The sequence below is a fragment of the Salmo salar genome, chromosome 14 (genome assembly GCF_965601325.2).
Source record: "Salmo salar chromosome 14, fSalSal1, whole genome shotgun sequence".
In the NCBI taxonomy this organism is placed as follows: Eukaryota; Metazoa; Chordata; class Actinopteri; order Salmoniformes; family Salmonidae; genus Salmo; species Salmo salar.
The window spans coordinates 40101272-40120675 of NC_138304.1; the positions used below are offsets into that span (position 1 = coordinate 40101272).

A 19404-nucleotide genomic window follows, 5' to 3' on the forward strand; every position below is an offset into this window, starting at 1 on the left:
GTCAGCAACGGGTATGGCTCAAATCCACTAATTTTAAGGGATGTTTAAATACTTTTGGCCAGGTAGTGTAAGATACAACAAATTGAACAAAATCAAAACGTCTGGGAGTTGAGACAAGAATGGAGGTAGAATGTCTGAGTAGTGGAGAGAGGAGGAATAATCTTGTCCACAGACAGGGAGGTCGTTAACGTTAATGTTATTGTTTGCAAATACAATGAGTTGGCTATACGAAATAGCAAGGAAACAATGATTTGCCCCGCGGTTAACATCAAAACACGTATTTAAGCAAATTACATCCTATTTTAAGGAAGGCGGGTGGACAGCTTGGGAACCTCCCACTGGTTTCCAGTCACCATGGAGAGCGCGGCGCGCGGGGTCCATATATAACCCAGAGGTGAAACTGAATCATCAGAGCCCCAACTATGTGTTTTGGTGCCCAAAAGTTAGGTTACTCTGTCTGCATAAAGTAGGTTAGCTAGGCGACCCATGTGAGGTGAATTACGGAAAGTATTGAGGGGACACGGACAGACGCATGTGAGGGAAGTTGGAACATTTTCTGTTTTTATCGGGAGTTCAGCAGGAGAGCGAGAGTAACACTTCAGCGCAACGGTGAGATCCATGAGTTCCAGTGATGCAACAGGTCCTCCGGTTGTCTTTGCTTGTAGACTCATCAGTAACTGTTTTTTAATCAGTGACCGTGATTTTGTCTGTGTCTATTTTACAAGTGGTTCTCATTTCACGGACCATCCCGCCTAAAGTGCGTAAAAGTTGGTCAGCTGCGCACAATGTCAAATATCTTTATAATTACATTCTCTCCTCGATTATAGATAACCGTGTATTTTTTTTAATTTGATATGCAAATATATGTCTTTGTTTGGTGGAATCATAAATCTGACTAGACTGACTTTACCTGTCTTGGATATGATAGGTTATGCGCATTTATGCGCACTTACGGGAAGTCTTCACGTTTATCAAAGTCGGTGCCTTCAGGGGAAGCAAACACATTTAAAACTGAATTTACTTTTTTTACCCTGATTTATTTCATGTTCAAGGATTTTAGAGACTTTCATCAATGAGGTGCAGTGATAGAGAACAATCTTTATTTGTTCTATTATATCACAAGGACTGGATTTAATCAGTCCTGTCTATAGTCCACCAGGATTTATTAGGCAAAAATATTTTAATTAGACTACAGAAAAAGGAATAATCATACGCTACTGCGTAATAGCCTACTGCAATCGGGATTCGATTGAATTGAATACCGCAGGGGGGCGATTCAATATAAGCTTTAAAAGGCATAGGCTACAGGCTGGAGCAAGCTGGTGCTTAGCAACACGTTTGGACTTGCAGTTTCGCCTTACAGCCTCAGATTTTTCTTGGAATGATTCCACAACAGCTGTGATGTTCAATTATCTGATAATAGGGAAATGCTTTGGTTTGGAGTTGCTATGGAAGCTCTCCTGTGGTGTCTCTGACATTTCACCAGGCACTGGGTGCATCTCAATAGCCTAACATGGCTTCCTCAACTTGCATGATTTCCTTGATCCAAACTGTTTTGAGAGGCAGGTGGCAGGTGATAGCAAATTAAGTTGACTTGACATATTGCTTTCACCTGACATCAGTGCAGTTTAGGAGATGAAGCAGGAGATGACATAAACTCACAATATTGAGACTCGTCGTATCTGTCTGCGTCTGTATGCCATGGTTTGATTTACATGTTGACTCAAGGTGATGTCACTTCCTACCTACCTGTGACTGTATGACATCATCACTTCCTGTCCACCTGTGCCTGCAGCTAGGTTCAGGCCCTGGAGGGAAGCATGTGGCTCCTGGAGAAGTTCCGTGGCTCTCACAATGGTCACTCTGCATCGGCAGGGGACAAGCAGCAGAACCAGACCGGCCCCATCTCCGTCTATAACAACATCATCACCCCTGATAAGATCCCTGACTTCTTCATCCCCCCCAAACTCATCTGCTGCCCTTCAGAGGCAGAGTGCCTAACTCCGGAGACCCAGCCCCGCTCTACTCTGTGCCCCTCCGCCTCGGAGCACACCATCTGCAGCCAAACCCAGGGCAACTGCACCCGGAACCCCCGCAGCCCACGTCTGCTCTCCCGGCTGGCTGGGGACACCCGCAGCCTCTTGAGGGCCGCTAACCGCCACGTCATCCAGATAGAGAGCGCTGACGACCCGGGGAGCGGGGTAGGGGAGGGGGGAGACCCTAACACCAATGCAGACCCCCAGTCCCAGACAGCCATGTCCCTGCCTTACATCCCAAAAGCCCAGACCTCGTACGGCTTCTCCACGCTGGTGGAGAGCCCCCACACCCGCCGCAAGGAGTCCCTGTTCCACAGCAACCCCAACAGCCCCCACACCTCCCCGGGCATCCAGAGACGCACTCAGGGGGGGAACCACCTGACCCCTTCTGACCCCAACCCCTACCGCTATTTCAGCGGGGGTGAGAGCGACACGTGCTCCTCAGCCGAGTCCTCCCCGTTTACCTCCCCTCTCCTCACCCGCTCCGCCTCCCTCCTCCGATCCATCACCCAGGAGACGCAGGCCAAGGTAAACAGTAAGGATGATAACCATAAGGATGATCACTTTATATATACAGTGTTTTAAAAATACATTTATTATCATCCCTTCCCATCCCTGATTTGATTTCCCCCTTAGGTGTCTCGTGCCAAGCGTACCCTGGCGCGCCACAGCTCCCTGTCTACAGACGAGTGCAGCTCAGCCGACAACAGCCCCAACCTGACGCGCCGCCGCCTGCGCTGCCCTCCCTCCCCCGCCTTCCGCGGACGCAAGGGGACCGGCTCCGGGGGGGCAAGTTCAGACCTCCAGCGCGAGCACTCGGTCAACCTCCACAAGGGCGGCACGCTGAGGATCAGCATGCACTACGACGCCGAGACGGCCCGGCTGAGGGTCCGAGTGCTCGCCGCCGAGGACCTGTATGACAAACAAACGGACGTGAAGAGCATCAACTGCTGCGTGTCTCTGTACCTGAACCCGGGTAAGCAGCAAAAGCAGAGGAGCACTATCATCAAGAACAGCAGGAACCCCGTGTTCAACGAGGACTTCTTCTTTGACGCGGTGCCCGCCACCCAGGTCAAGAGCCTGGCCATGAAGATGAAGGTGGTGAACAAGGGGACCAGTCTGAAGAGAGACGTGCTGCTGGGAGAGAGGGAGGTGCTGCTCAGCGAGCTGCTGCCAGGCTTCTAGGGACACAAAGATGCTCCCTCCCCTGGTTATCGCCCTTATCATCCTTCACTTGTTTACTCCATTTGCCTGATCTGATAGGGAATCAATTATGGTGGGCACTAGGTAGAGCTATTGCTTCACAGTTCATCTACCATAGTTTACCTACCACAGTTAACCTACCACAGCTCACCTACCACAGTTAACCTACCACAGCACACCTACCACAGCACACCTACCACAGCCCCCCTACCACACCACAACACCCTTAGCACAGCTCACCTACCACAGTTCACTTACTACCCAGTCAAGTCAGATCTGTGTACGGGATTGAACAAGAACAAAGGGGAGCAGACAACTTGTTGGAATGAAATGCGGCCAAGGTGTTTCTTCTGTCTGGATTGACTGAGATTGACTGAGATCAAGCCCTGTGGTGGAGCGCTTTAGTGAAATTGGTCACCTTGGAGACCAGCATGTAGCAGATCAGAGTGAGGAGGGGGGGGGGGGGGGTGTGTGTGTGTGTGTGGTGTGTGTGTGTGGTGTGTGTGCGGGGTGGGGGGGGGGGTTCTCCACATTGTGGGTTTGATTTCATTCTACCATCACATTATCTTACCTATTGACAGCAGTAGTAAAGCTATGTTTTTCTTGCTACATTTCCCCTCTTTATGTTGTATTGCTGAACTGTCTTTATTGATTCACTTGAGGGTATATTCATATTGTGTTATTCAGTACATGTGCAGTAGCTGGGTTCCATATCAGTAGTGATGAAGCTGGATGATACTAGTGTGAGTTGTTAACAGTATATTTTGTAATTATTCTGTACTTTTACCAGAATGCCTTTTTGCATGCTCTTTGTTCTTCAACACATTTATCGTGATCAATGGAAGATTCCTTAGTTTTAATTAAGAGCTGTACAATCAGAATCAGTGTTAGATTGAACATGTGGATATGATTGATGTTTGTGTGACACGTTGACTTCTATCTATTAAAAAGCTCCAGCTCTTCTCATTGCTTTCAGTGATACTACATCCTGTTCTCTCAACATGTTGTGTGACAATGAGCCGCGCAAACAAAGACTCACTACCAAATGGCCAGGGCCTGTATTTATAAAGGGTCTCAGAGTAGAAGCGCTGATCTGGGATCAGGTCCCTATACTCATATCCTAGAGCAGCAGTAGATGCTTGATGAGATGCACTATCCTTAATGTTTCTAGCTTCATAAACAATCTATAGTGAGTGCGCTCCGTTTTCCTTGACTGTACCTTTCAATCTTATCCCACAGGATCTAAATTGGTTCTAAGAATAGGTCAGTCATTCAAGTGGCACTCATTCCACTCAGTCGTTTAAACAGAACCTGCACAAGGTGTCCTTTTCAAGGATTTTTGCAGCGTTTCTCATACGCAACGGATTGTTTCGTAGTGCTTTCAAGCATCCATTTAAATGTCCAATTGTCGTTCCCTTTTCACCAGCTCTCATTTGAATGAGTCAAATAGCAGGAATTTAAGGCCCCATCAGAGAGAAAGAGATGAGAGCAGATCTTCTCTAATTATACCTCCCTGAATGGATGAAAGATTACAATGTGGGAGAGGGAGCTTTCATTGGTTTAACTCTGCATGGGAATCTGCATTGGAACAGCTCAGTATCTTTGTCTCTAGCTCTCTGTTTCTCTCTAGGCTTACTGTCTCTGTTTCTCTCTAGGCTTACTGTCTCTGTTTCTCTCTAGGCTTACTGTCTCTGTTTCTCTCTAGGCTTACGGTCTCTGTTTCTCTCTAGGCTTACTGTCTCTGTTTCTCTCTAGGCTTACTGTCTCTGTTTCTCTCTAGTCTTACTGTCTCTGTTTCTCTCTAGGCTTACTGTCTCTGTTTCTCTCTAGGCTTACGGTCTCTGTTTCTCTCTAGGCTTACTGTCTCTGTTTCTCTCTAGGCTTACTGTCTCTGTTTCTCTCTAGGCTTACTGTCTCTGTTTCTCTCTAGGCTTACTGTCTCTGTTTCTCTCTAGGCTTACGGTCTCTGTTTCTCTCTAGGCTTACGGTCTCTGTTTCTCTCTAGGCTTACTGTCTCTGTTTCTCTCTAAGCTTACTGTCTCTGTTTCTCTCTAGGCCTACTTTCTCTGTTTTGCTCTACTGTCAGTCTGTCTGTCTAAAATGGGTTTATTCACTAGGAACAGAACCAACAGAAGCAAACGGAACAAAATGCAGAGGGACCAAACGGAATCTTTCCAATAGAACGTATAGTTTTCATTGCAAAATGTTTTCCATTTGCAACTGTTTGCTACAGTTTGGACTAATGATTACACCCCAGTTGGCAACCCTCCTAACTAGATTGGGTCATACCACACAGTTCTCCAGAGAGGTGACATTATCTCTCTAAAATGTATCACAGTATTTCACTCATAATCAATAGGATGACATTCATAGCCATCATTCATAGACTGTAGACAAAGTTGAAGAGTAAAGTTGGCGGAACTGCATCTGCGACAGTCGAAAGTCGGACACTAATGTGGTTTTTCAACAGCAAGGCTCAGATCAACATGGCAATGTTGCCATTGTTTCTAAAATATTTTCTTTATAATGTCTCCAACCCCCATATCACACACTCACAAACTGAAATCATATGTGTGTTCATTATACAATCAATTAGTAAGATAGAGAGTCAAATATGACATGAATCTTGGCAAAGTTGGTTCCTGTTTCAGTCATATCTTTGGTCACATTGACCTTTTTCAATTATGTTAGCACAGCTGAAAACTGTTGTTCTGATTAAGGAAGCAATACATCTGTCCTTCTTTAGACTAGTTGAGTATCTGGAGCATCAGCATTTGTGGGTTCAATTACAGACTCAAAATGGCCAGAAACAAAGAACTTTCTTCTGAAACTCGTCAGTCTATTCTTATTCTGAGAAATGAAGGCTATTCCATGCGAGAAATTGCCAAGAAACTGAAGATCTCGTACAATACTGTGTACTACTCCCTTCACAGAACAGCGCAAACTGTCTCTAACCAGAATAGAAAGAGGAGTGGGAGGTCCCAGTGCACAACTGAGCAAGAGGACAAGTACATTAGAGTGTCTAGTTTGAGAAACAGACGCCTCACAAGTCCTCAACTGGCAGCTTCATTAACCTGTTGAGGGTAGGGGGCAGTATTTGCACGGCCGGATAAAAAACGTACCCGATTTAATCTGGTTATTACTACTGCCCAGAAACTAGAATATGCATATAATTATTGGCTTTGGATAGAAAACACCCTAAAGTTTCTAAAACTGTTTGAATGGTGTCTGTGAGTATGACAGAACTCACATGGCAGGCAAAAACCTGAGAAGATTCTGTACAGGAAGTGCCCTCTCTGACCATTCCTTGGGCTTCTTGACTCTCTTTATTGAAAACGTAGGATCTTTGCTGTAACGTGACACTTCCTACGGCTCCCATAGGCTCTCAGAAGGCGGGAAAAAGCTGAATGATGTCTTTGCAGCCCCTGGCTGAAAAACATTAGCGCCTTTGGTAAGTGGTCTATCAGAGGACAATGAGACTGAGGCGCGTGCAAGAGGCGACCCCATGTTTTTATTTTCTCTCCCTTTGAACGTAAACAGGGTTTCCCGGTCGGAATATTATCGCTTTGTTACGAGAAAAATGGCATAAAAATTGATTTTAAACAGCGGTTGACATGCTTCGAAGTACGGTAATGGAATATTTAGAAATGTTTTGTCACGAAACGCGTCGGGCGCGTCACCCTTCTTTACACTTCGGATAGTGTCTTGAACGCACGAACAAAACAGAGGATATTTGAACATAACTATGGATTATTTTGAACCAAACCAACATTTGTTATTGAAGTAGAAGTCCTGGGAGTGCATTCTGACGAAGAACAGCAAAGGTAATCACATTTTTCTTATAGTAAATCTGACTTTGGTGAGGGCTAAACTTGGTGGGTGTCTTAATAGCTAGCCCTGTGATGCCGGGCTATCTACTCAGAATATTGCAAAATGTGCTTTCACCGAAAAGCTATTTTAAAATCGGACATTGCGAGTGCATAAAGGAGTTCTGTATCTATAATTCTTAAAATAATTGTTATGTTTTTTGTGAACGTTTATTGTGAGTAATTTAGTAAATTCACCGGAAGTTTGCGGGGGGTATGCTAGTTCTGAACGTCACATGCTAATGTAAAAAGCTGGTTTTTGATATAAATATGAACTTGATTGAACAAAACATGCATGTATTGTATAACATAATGTCCTAGGATTGTCATCTGATGAAGATCGTCAAAGGTTAGTGCTGCATTTAGCTGTGGTTTGGGTTTATGTGACATTATATGCTAGCTTTAAAAATGGGTGTCTGATTATTTCTGTCTGGGTACTCTGCTGACATAATCTAATGTTTTGCTTTCGTTGTAAAGCCTTTTTGAAATCGGACAGTGTGGTTAGATTAACGAGAGTCTTGTCTTTAAAATGGTGTAAAATAGTCATATGTTTGAGAAATTGAAGTAATAGCATTTCTAAGGTATTTGAATAACGCGCCACGGGATTCCACTGGCTGTTACGTAGGTGGGACGATTTTGTCCCACCTACCCTAGAGAGGTTAAATAGTATCCGCAAAACACCAGTCTCAACGTGTCACGTCCTGACCAGCAGAGGGTGTAGTTGTGTAGTATTTTGGTCAGGACGTGGCAGAGTATGTCTGTGTATGTGGGTTCTGGGTGTTTTGTTTCTATGTTGGTCTGTGTGGCTCCCGATCAGGGACAGCTGGTTATCGTTGTTCCTGATTGGGAGTCATATATTTAGGAGTATGTTTGTCACTTGGGTTTTTGGGTGGTTGTGCTAACACTGCTATTATTTTGTACGTGTAGCCTGTCTGAAGTCGTTTATTGTTTATTGTTTTCTGTGAATACTTTGCTTCAAAATATTAAAAGATGAGTATCCACATTCCGCCTGCTGCAGTTTGGTCCATTCAACACGGCTTCAACATTTGTGACACAACGTCAACAGTGAAGAGGTGACTCCGGGATGCTGGCCTTCTAGGCAGAGTTCCTCATTCCAGCGTCTGTTCTTTTGCCCATCTTAATCTTTTCTTTTTATTGGCCAGTCTGAGATATGGCTTTTTCTTTGCAACTCTGCCTAGAAGGCCAACATCGATATGATGCTTAAAAGAAACTTGAGAGGTATGTACAGAGATTGTATGGAATATATAATTAGAATTACTAGAAGGGGCATAGGCCTTTAGATCATGGCTAGGAGAGCCTGTGCCTTGGGGGTGAGAGAGGAGCTTTCTCAGGCTCAATAGTTTGAAGAAGATTCAGTCACATTTGATCATTTGTAGAGGGTCTCCATCTTCAATGCAGGCGATATGTCGGAGATACATCTCCTGTGAAAAGAGGCTCCTTGTTGCTCACCCAAACCAACCCTCTATTGGATGGGAATGTCCGGTTTACACATTCTAACTCTATGCGATAGTGGCTGTGGTACAGTATGTATCTGTGTATTATGTATTATTGTTGCGTTGTACAGATAAGCCAGAGTCATTATCTTCAGACCTAACTCAAATTTAAATATCTAGCTGTGTCATTATGACTTTGGAGAATTATTTATTACACAGAATTTATTTCCTTTAAACAGTTTTAGGTGGCAAAGCTAAAAGTGAAGGGGAGAAAAAAGACGGATTGGATCTTGACAAATGTGACTGCAATAACTGGTGAGTAGGTTTTTGTTCATCAATTGCAAATGAGCATTTGACAGTGTGCTGGTATTGTCATGATATTTTAAAAAGAATATGACTTATGTCTCGTGGCGTGCTAACTTAAATAATCTCCAAGTTGCACATGGAGACATAAAAATAGTATTCATGAGTTCATCTGACTCTGGGTAAATAGAAAAACAACAAATAATTTCCAATCTCTCAGTATAAATTTAAAAATCAACAAGGTTGGGGTCAATTTCAATTTATTAAATTAAACTTGTTGCTTTCCATTTGTTGCTTTCCCCCCACAGATGCGGTCATGAAGCGCTTCCCGGGTGCAATAAAGGGACAAGTGGGAACGGCTTAAAACAGCACAAAAACATCTATGAATAAGATTACATTACGTTTTTTTGTGTTTTGTGTCGTTTGTTCTAATGATTTATTACCATGACAACAAGTATTACTGAAATACTGCTCCGGTAACATACGTATATGTTAACACATATTGTTACCATGTATTGTGACATATAAGGGACATATATGTAATAAACATTTGAATACTACATGTGTAACATATATGAGCATACAGTGCATTCGGAAAGTATTCAGACCCCTTGACATTTTCCTCATTTTGTTACACTACATCCTTATTCTAAAATCCTCATCAATCTACACACAATCCCCTACCAAGCGAAAACAGGTTTTGGACATTTTTGAAAATGTATACAAATAACAAAAACTGAAATACCTTACATAAGTATTCAGACCCTTTCCTATGAGATTCTAAATTGAGCTCAGGTGCATCCTGTTTCCATTGAGCATTCTTGAGATGTTTCTACAATTTGATTTGGGTCCACCTGTGGTAAATTAAATTGATTAGGCATGATCTGACAAGGCACACACCTGTCTATATAAGGTCTCACAGTTGACAGTTCATGTAAGAGCAAAAACCAAGCCATTAGGTCAAAGAAATTGTCTGTAGAGCTCCAAGACAGGATTGTGTTGAGGCACAGATCTGGGGAAGGGTACAGTATCGAAACATTTCTGCTGCATTAAAGGTCCCCAAGAACACAGTGGCCTCCATCATTCTTAAATGGAAGACGTTTGGAACCACCAAGACTCTTCCTAGAGCTGGCCGCCCGGTCAAACTGAGCAATCGGGGGAGAAGGGCCTTGGTCAGGGAGGTGACCAAAAACCAGATTGTAACTCTGACAGAGCTACAGAGTTCCTCTATGGAGATGGGAGAACATTCCAGAAGGACAACCATCACTGCAACACTCCACCAATCAAGCCTTTATGATAGAGTGGCCAGACAGAAGCCACTCCTCAGTAAAAGGCACATGACAGCCCACTTGGAGTTTGCCAAAAGGCATCTAAAGGACTCTCAGACGATGAGAAACTAGATTCTCTGGTCTGATGAAACCAAGATTTAACTCTTTACCCTGAATGCCAAGCGTAACGTCTGGAGGAAACATGGCAGCATCCCTATGGTGAAGCATTGTGGTGGCAGCATCATTCTATGGGGATGTATTTCAGCGGCAGGGACTGGGAGACTAGTCAGGATCTAGGGAAAGATGAACGGAGCAAAGTACAGAGAGATCAGTGATGAAAACCTGCTCCGAAGCACTAAGGACCTCAGACTGGGGCAAACAGAACAACAACCCTAAGCACAAAGCCAAACCAACGCAGGAGTGGCTTTGGGACAAGTCTCTGAATGTCCTTGAGTGGCCCAGCCAGATTCCGGACTTGAACCCAATCAAACATCTCTGGAGAGACCTGAAAATAGCTGTGCAGTGACGCTCCCCATCCAACCAGAGAGAGCTTGACAGGATCTGTGGAGAAGAATGGGAGAAACTCTCAAATATAGGAGTGCCAAGCTTGTAGTGTCATACCCAAGAAGACTCAATGCTGTATTCGCTGCCATAGGTGTTTCAACAAAGTATTGAGTAAAGGGTCTGAATTCTTATGTAAATGTGATATTTCATTTTTAATTTTTTTAAATAAATTTGCTAAAATTTCACAAAAACTGTTTTCGCTTTTTATTATGGGGTATTGTGTGTAGATTGATGAGTGAATAATAAAAAACATTTTTTAGATTAAGGCTGTAATGTAACAAAATGTGGAAATATCAATGGGTCTAAATACTTTCCGAATGCACTGTATAGGTATTGTACATACCATATATGCACATATACACTACATGACCTAAAGTATGTGGACGCCTGCTCGAGTTGGTCCCCCCTTTGCTGCTATAACAGCCACCACTCTTCTGGGAAGGCTTTCCACTAGATGTTGGAACATTGCTGCGGGGACTTGCTTCCATTCAACCACAAGCACATTAGTAAGGTCGGGAACTGATGTTGGGCAATTAGGCCTGGCTCACAGTCGGCATTTCAGGTGTTCGATGGGGTTGAGGTCAGGGCTCTGTGCAGGCCAGTCAAGTTCTTTCACAACCATCTCAACAAACTATTTCTCTATAGGACCTCGCTTTTTGCACAGGGGCATTGTCATGATGAAACAGGAAAGGTCCTTCCCCAAACTGTTACCACAAAGTTGGTAGCACAGAATCATCTAGAATGTCATTGTATGATGTAGCGTTAAGATTTCCCTTCGCTGGAACCAAGAGGCTTAGCCCAAACCATGAAAAGCAGCCCCAAACCATTATTCCTCCTCCACCAAACTTTAGAGTTGGCACTATGCTTTCGGGCAGGTAGGGTTCTCCTGGCATCCGCCAAACCCAGATTTGTCCATCGGACTGCCAGATGGTGAAGCGTGATTCATCACGCCAGAGAACGCATTTCCACTGCTCTACAGTCCAGTGGCGGCAAGCTTTACACCACTCCAGCAGACGCTTGGCATTGCGCATGGTGATCGTAGGCTTGTGTGCGGCTGCTCGGCCATGTAAACCAATTTCGTGAAGATCCCGACGAACAGTTATTGTGCTGACGTTGCTTCCAGAGGCAGTTTTGAACTTGGTAGTGAGTGTTGCAACCGAGGACAGACCATTTTTAAGCGCTACGCACTTCATCACTCGGCGGTCCCATTCTGTGAGCCTGTGTGGCCACCCCTTTGCAGCTGAGCCGTTGCTTCTCCTAGATGTTTCCACGTCACATTAACAGCACTTACAGTTGACTGGGGCAGCTCTAACAGGCCAGAGATTTGACTCACTGACTAATTGGAAAGATAGCATCCTATGACGGTGCTACGTTGAAAGTTACTGAGCTCTTTGGGAAGGCCATTCTACTGCCAGTGTCTATGGAGATTGCATGGCTGTGTGCTCGATCTTATATACCTGTCAGCAATGGGTGTGGCTGAAATAGCCGAATCGACTAATTTGAAGGGGTGTCCACATACTTTAGTATATACAGTGTATGTGTATATAAGGCAGAAATATATGTCACATACAGTACCAGTCAAAGGTTTGGACACACCTACTCATTCAAGGGTTTTTCTTTATTTGTACTATTTTCTATGTTGTAGAATAATAGTGAAGACATCAAAACTATGAAATGAAACATGGATTCACATAGTAACCCAAAAAAAGATCTAAATTATCAAATCAAAATATATTTTATATTTGAGATTCTTCAAAGTAGCCACCATGATGACAGCTTTGCATTCTCTCAACCAGCTTCATGAGGTAGTCACCTGGAGTGCATTTCAATTAGCAGGTGTGCCTTGTTAAAAGTTAATTTGTGGAATTTCTTTCCTTCTTAATGTGTTTGAGCCAATCAGTTGTGTTGTGACAAGGTAGGGGTGGTATACAGAAGCTAGCCCTATTTGGTAAAAGACCAAGTCCATATTATGGCAAGAACAGCTCAAATAAGCAAAGAGAAATGACAGTCCATCATTACTTTAAGACATGAAAGGCAGTCAACATGGAAAATGTCAAGAACTATTCAAGTTTCTTCAAGTGCAGTCGCAAAAACCATCAAGCGCAATGATGGCTGGCTCTCATGAGGACCGACACAGGAAAGGAAGACCCAGAGTTCTCTGCTGCAGAGGAAAAGTTCATTAGAATTAACTGCACCTCAGATTGCAGCCCAAATAAATGCTACAAAGTTCAAGTTTCAGACGCATCTCAACATCAACTGTTCAGAGGAGACTGCGTGAATTAAGCCTTCATGGTCTAATTGCTGCAAATAAACCACTACTAAATGACACCACTAAGAAGAAGAGACTTGCTTTTGCCAAGAAACACAAGCAATGGACATTAGACTGGTGGAAATATGTCCTTTTGGTCTGATGAGTGCAAATTGAGATTTTTGGTTCCAACCGCTGTGTCTTTGAGACACAGAGTAGGTGTACGAATGATCTCTGCATGTGTGGTTCCCACGGTGAAGCATGGAGGAGGTCTGATGGTGTGGGGGTGCTTTGCTGGTGACACTATCTGATTTATTTAGAAATTAAGGCACACTTAACCAGCTTGGCGACCACAGCATTCTGCAGCAATACGCCATCCCATCTGGTTTGCGCTTAGTGGAACTATCATTTGTTTTTCAACAGGACAATGACCCAAAACACACCATCATGCTCTGTAAGGGCTATTTGACCAAGGAGAGTGATGGAGTGCTGCATCAGATGACCTGGCCTCTACAAATCACCTGACCTCAACCCAATGGAGATGGTTTGGCATGAGTTAGACCACAGAGTGAAGGAAATGCAGCCAACAAGTGCTCAGCATGTGTGGGAACTACGTCAAGACTGTTGGAAAAGCATTCCTCATGAAGCTGGTTTTATAACACAGGGCAAGACCCAGATGCAGACACAGGAGGCAGATGGTTCGAGTCTCTGATATTTATTAAACAAGGGGCAGGCAAGAGGCAGGTCGAGGACAGGCTAAAGTTCATAAACCAGGTTAGAGTCCAAACGGTACAGGGCGGCAGGCAGACTTGAGGTCAGGGCAGGCTGAATGGTCAGGCAGGCGGGCTTAGTGTCAGGGCAGGCAAGAGGTCAGAACCGGGAGGACTAGAAAAAAAACAGGCTAGGAAAAACCAGGAGCTCGGAAAAAAACCACTGGTAAGCTTGACAAGACAAGACGAACTAGCAACAGACAAACAGAACACAGCAATAAATACACTGGGAAGAATGGGGAAGATAGGTGACATCTGGAGGGGGGTGGAGACAATCACAAAGACAGGTGAAACAGAGTGTGACAGTACCCCCCCCCCCCCCCCCAGGGGCACCACCTGGTGACCTACCTGGTTGTCCAGGGTGCCGGCGGTGAAAGTCGGCGATGAGGGCCAGTTCCAGGATGTCTTTAGCGGGGACCCAGCATCTCTCCTCCAGGCCATAATCCTCCCAGTCAACTAGGTACTGGAAACCCCTGTCTCGTGGTCGAACACTCAGGAGGCATCTCACTGTGTACGCCGGATGGCCATCGATAACACAGGTAGGAGGGGTGGGCCTGGAAACAGAAGACAAAGAGCTGTGAGACAAGGGCTTAATCCTGGACTCATGAAAAGTAGGGTGTATACGGAGGGTATGGGGTAACAGAAGATGAACAGCAGTGGGACTAAGGACTCTAGAGATGGGCAAAGGACCAATAAAACGTGGGGAAAGTTTACGGGACACCACCCATGGGGCAGGTCCCGTGTAGACAGCCATACCCTCTGCCCGAGATGATAACGGGGAGCCGGAGTCTGGTGGCAGTCCGCTTGTCGACGATATCTCGAGGTGGTCTTGAGAAGAGCCAACCGAGCTCTTTTCCAAGTACGCCGACAGTGGCGGATGAACATCTGGACTGAGGGTGTTGACTTCTACTTCTTGCTCCAGAAAGAGAGGGGGCTGATATCCCATGGAGCACTCAAAAGGTGAGAGCCCAGTAGGGAATAGGGTTCCTAGCATACTCCACCTAGAACAGTTGCTGGCTCCAGGTGGTGTGGTTGGTAGAAACGAGACACTGAAGTGTTGTTTCCATGTCTTTTTTGGCTCGCTCCGACTGGCCATTGGACTGGAGATGAAACCCAGAGGACAGGCTGGCCGACGACCAAATAAGGGTGCAGAACGCCTTCCAGAATCAGGACGAGAATTGAGGACCACGGTCAGAGACAATGTCAACCCGGGAGTCCATGGATTTGAGAGATGTGCTGCACCATGAGCTGGGCCGTCTCCTTGGCTGAAGGTAACTTGGGGAGAGGGATGAAATGGGTGGCTTTAGAGAACCTGCCCATCACCGTCAGAATGGTGGCATTGCAATCTGACGGAGGGAGCCCAGTGACAAAATCCAGGGAAATATGGGACCAGTGGCGATGACGAACAGGGAGTGCCTGAAGGAGTTCAGACGGAGCTTGCCGCGGAGTCTTATTTTGAGCACATACAGTGCATGCGGCGACGAAGACCGAGACATCAGGAACCATAGTAGGCCACCAGAAGTGTTGTCAGAGGAAGGCCAGGGTTCGACGGGTGCCAGGATGACAGGTAACCCTGGAGGAATGAGCCAATTCCAGGACCTGAGACCGGGCCAAATCAGGGACGAACATCCGATTAGCCGGGGCCCCCCAGGGTCCGGCTTGGAATGTTGTGCCTTGTGGACCAGGGCCTCAATACCCCAGACAACCGAAGCCGCAACAAATGAGGTAGGGAGGATGGTCTCAGATTCAGAGGGTGGGGCAGCGGAACTGTACAGGCGAGAGAGGGCGTCCGGCTTCACATTTTTGAATCCTGCGCGTGAAGTTGAACCTGGTGAATAACAGGGCCCAACGGGCCTGCCTAGAGTGAAGGTGCCTGGCTGTGCGGAAGTATTCTACATTTTTATGGTCAGTCCACACAAAAAATGGATGTTCCGCCCCTTCCAGCCATTGCCTCCACTCCTCCAACGCCATCTTAACCGCCACAAGTTCCCGGTTCCCAACGTCATAGTTCCTTTCCGCGGAGTTGAGACGATGGGACAGGAAGGCACAGGGATGAAGCTTTTGTAGAATGTAGAATGTAGAAAATAGTTCAAATAAAGAAAAACCCTTGAATGAGTAGGTGTGTCCAAACTTTTGACTGGTACTGTATATTTACTGATGTGTGCTTATATGTGTGGATACATATATAAGCATATATGGGCATATACTGTATGTTTCCACCATATATAACCGTATAAAACATATAAGTAAAATACATATATCACTTTTTCTGCATTGGAGGCGAGGTTTATTACTTTGTGGCTTGGTAACTAGTGACAACCAAGAGCTGGTGATCAACATTTCTAAAGTGGGTAATTAGACTTTAAATGATAGCAAAATTCATAATAATTAGCAATGCTCCATATAGGCTACTTTCAATGCATTTCTCTGCAAAAGGTAGGTAAACGGCTGAGCAAAATAACTTCTTTGGGATAGGGGGCAGTATTTTCACGGCCAGATAAAAAAAACGTACCCGATTTAATCTGGTTACTACTCCTGCCCAGAAAATAGAATATGCATATAATTAGTAGATTTGGATAGAAAACACTATAAACTTTCTAAAACTGTTTGAATGGTGTCTGTGAGTATAACAGAACTCATATGGCAGGCCAAAACCTGAGAAGATTCCATACAGGAAGTGCCCTGTCTGACAATTTGTTGTCCTTCTGTTGCATCTCTATCGAAAATACAGCATCTGTGCTGTAACGTGACATTTTCTAAGGCTTCCATTGGCTCTCAGAAGGCGCCAGAAAGTGGAATGGGGTGTCTGCTGTCTCTGGGCGAAGAACAGCAGCAGAATTTGTGAGTGGTCAGCTGGGGACAGTGACACTGGAGATGCGCGGTCACGAGACTACTCCATTTTTTTCTTTCAGCCTTTGAATGAATACAACGTTGCCCGGTTGGAATATTATTGCTATTTTACGAGAAAAATAGCATAAACATTTATTTTAAACTGCGTTTGACATGCTTCTAATTACGGTAATGGAATATTTTGACATTTTTTGTCACGAAATGCGCTCGCGCGTCACCCTTCGGATAGTGACCTGAACGCACGAACAAAACGGAGCTATTTGAATATAACTATGGATTATTTGGAACCAAAACAACATTTGTTGTTGAAGTAGAAGTCCTGGGAGTGCATTCTGACAAAGAACAGCAAAGGTAATCCAATTTTTGTAATAGTAATTCTGAGTTTAGGTTGTCCCAAACTTGGTGGGTGTCAAAATAGCTAGCCGTGATGGTCGAGCTATGTACTCAGAATATTGCAAAATGTGCTTTCGCCGAAAAGCTATTTTAAAATCTGACACCGCGATTGCATAAAGGAGTTCTGTATCTATAATTCTTAAAATAATTGTTATGTATTTTGTGAACGTTTATCATGAGTAATTTAGTAAATTCACCGGAAGTTTTCGGTGGGTATGCTAGTTCTGAACGTCACATGCTAATGTAAAAAGCTGGTTTTTGATATAAATATGAACTTGATTGAACAAAACGTGCATGTATTGTATAACATAATGTCCTAGGAGTGTCATCTGATGAAGATCATCAAAGGTTAGTGCTGCATTTAGCTGTGGTTTGGGTTTTTGTGACATATATGCTTGCTTTGAAAATGGCTGTGTGATTATTTTTTGGCTGGGTACTCGAAAATACAGCATCTGTGCTGTAACGTGACATTTTCTAATGTTTTGCTTTCGCTGTAAAGCCTTTTTGAAATCGGACAATGTGGTTAGATTAACGAGAGTTCTTTAAAATGGTGTAAAATAGTTGATTGTTTGAGAAAATTGAATTGTGGTATTTTAGTTGGTTTTGTATTTCTCGCCTGCGATGCCATTGGCTGTTGGCTAGGGGTTCCGCAGGCGGAACGTGGTTCCGCTAGTGGAACGTCTGTCCTCAACAGGATAAAAAAGGTGCATGCAGAAACTGTGTTTGCTTGCGTTTATCCTCCACTACACTACTGACTGTACTTCAGTGGAGGCTATTGAGGGGAGGACGGCTTATAATAATGTCTGGAACAGAGCTATTTTAATGGCAGCAAACACGTGGAAACCATGTGTTTGATGTATTTGATACCATTTCACTGATTCCGCTCCAATCATTACCACGTGCCCGTCCTCCCCAATTACGGTGCCACCAACCTCCTGTGCTGTACTTGTTTAGCAGCGTATGGTAACCACATTAAGAGGTACCCATAGTCGGCAGACAGTTGTTATTAAATCGGCATTCCTTACATCAGCTAGCAGTGCACAAGAAAGTATTCAATTGAGTTGTTAGATGCTACCACCCCCTCCCCAAATAAAAAGCAAACGGATATTAATGTTTGCACACACGCACTCCGTTCTACTTCTTCTCTGTATTTAGGCAACAGGTGTGAAACACAGACAGGTGTGTGCGCAAAGCGAAAACATGCCATGGAATCCATGTTTGATTTTGATTTGGAGAGGGGGATACCTTCATTCATGGGAAAAGTGTCGCTAACAGTACAGTCATAAAAACATTTATGCTTTTGTCTTTTTAAGGCTTCATCAATTATTAAATTTATCAATCAACCAATCTATCCATCCATCAACCATTTATAGGATAAGTTTCCTTCATCCATTTATAGGATAAGTTTCCTTCGTGGTTCTAGTATCTGTCAAGTCTTTTGAGATCAGTGGTATTGACATAAATTAGATAAGGGATTGTCTGGAGTGTGGAGGCTCTGTATACTGCCCAGTTACTATAGTTAGTATAGTATATATGTAAGCAATAATGCCCGAGGGGATGTGGAATATGGCCAATATACCATGGTTGAGGGCTGTTCTTAAGCACGACGCAATGCGGAGTGCCTGGACACAGCCCTTAACCGTGGAATATTGGACATATATCACAAACCTCCGATGTCCCTTATTGCTATTATAAACTGGTTACCAACTTAATTAGAGCAGTAAAAATACGTTTTTTCATACCCATGGTATATGGTCTGATATACCATGGCTGTCAGCCAATCAGCATTCAGGGCTCGAACCACTCAGTTTATAATATACTGTATAGTTTAAGTTAGCATAGTATAATGTTACTGAATTGCCTTCCTATACTGTAGCAGTTTCAATCACAATTGTACCTCCAAATACTCATCTCAAGGTGTCACTCAAGAACCACCAATTCTGGTTACTGCAATCAAGCTATCGGCATAGTTTCCTGTCCTCTCATCACCTAACCCCCATTAGGCTACCACTGATGGGTGAAGGTGGGTGACTATAAAGGTTGTTTCTATTGTTTATCAAGTCAAATCTCTGTCAAATCCTCTCTGATAAAAGCAGACAAGGAAAGGACGCATTCTATCGGGATATGATATCAACCTGTTTCAACTTAATCCAACTTTATTCAAAGAGCATGTACACTTCTCAATATATTTCACACACAAAAAAATGTACTAAAGGTAAATAAAACATAGAAGAATAACAAAAGGAGTGTTTTTCTAAATGAGTCATAATAATGACATGGGTAAAGGAGTGAAAAACTAAGAGCACATGATGAAATTAGAGGCCATGCTGACCACAGTTGCAGTTCCTCGTCATCTCCAGCAGATGTTGCTCAACAACCAACGATTCTCGAAAATTTCAACCCACTCCTTCCACCAAACCCGAGCGTGAAGAAGACAGGTGCCATTTGG

At 44.2% G+C, this 19404-nt stretch overlaps 1 protein-coding gene across 1 annotated transcript; it reads left to right on the forward strand.

Annotated features, from left to right (window-relative positions):
• The first annotated feature begins 361 nt into the window (after positions 1-361).
• LOC106569510 (C2 calcium-dependent domain-containing protein 4C) lies at positions 362-3696 on the forward strand. The gene is made up of 3 exons (XM_014140926.3): positions 362-609; positions 1796-2564; positions 2673-3696. Exons 2-3 carry the CDS (start codon positions 1821-1823, stop codon positions 3219-3221), a joined length of 1293 nt encoding a protein of 430 aa, XP_013996401.1. The 5' UTR covers positions 362-609; positions 1796-1820; the 3' UTR covers positions 3222-3696.
• The last annotated feature ends 15708 nt before the right edge of the window (positions 3697-19404 follow it).

What these genes read in the sequence shown, in the direction of transcription:
- LOC106569510 (XM_014140926.3), top strand. Translation starts at nt 1,821, where the DNA reads ATGTGGCTCCTGGAGAAGTTCCGTGGCTCTCACAATGGTCACTCTGCA. An exon ending in CCCAGGAGACGCAGGCCAAG is followed by an intron (nt 2,565 to 2,672) that starts GTAAACAGTAAG and finishes TTTCCCCCTTAG; the next exon opens with GTGTCTCGTGCCAAGCGTAC.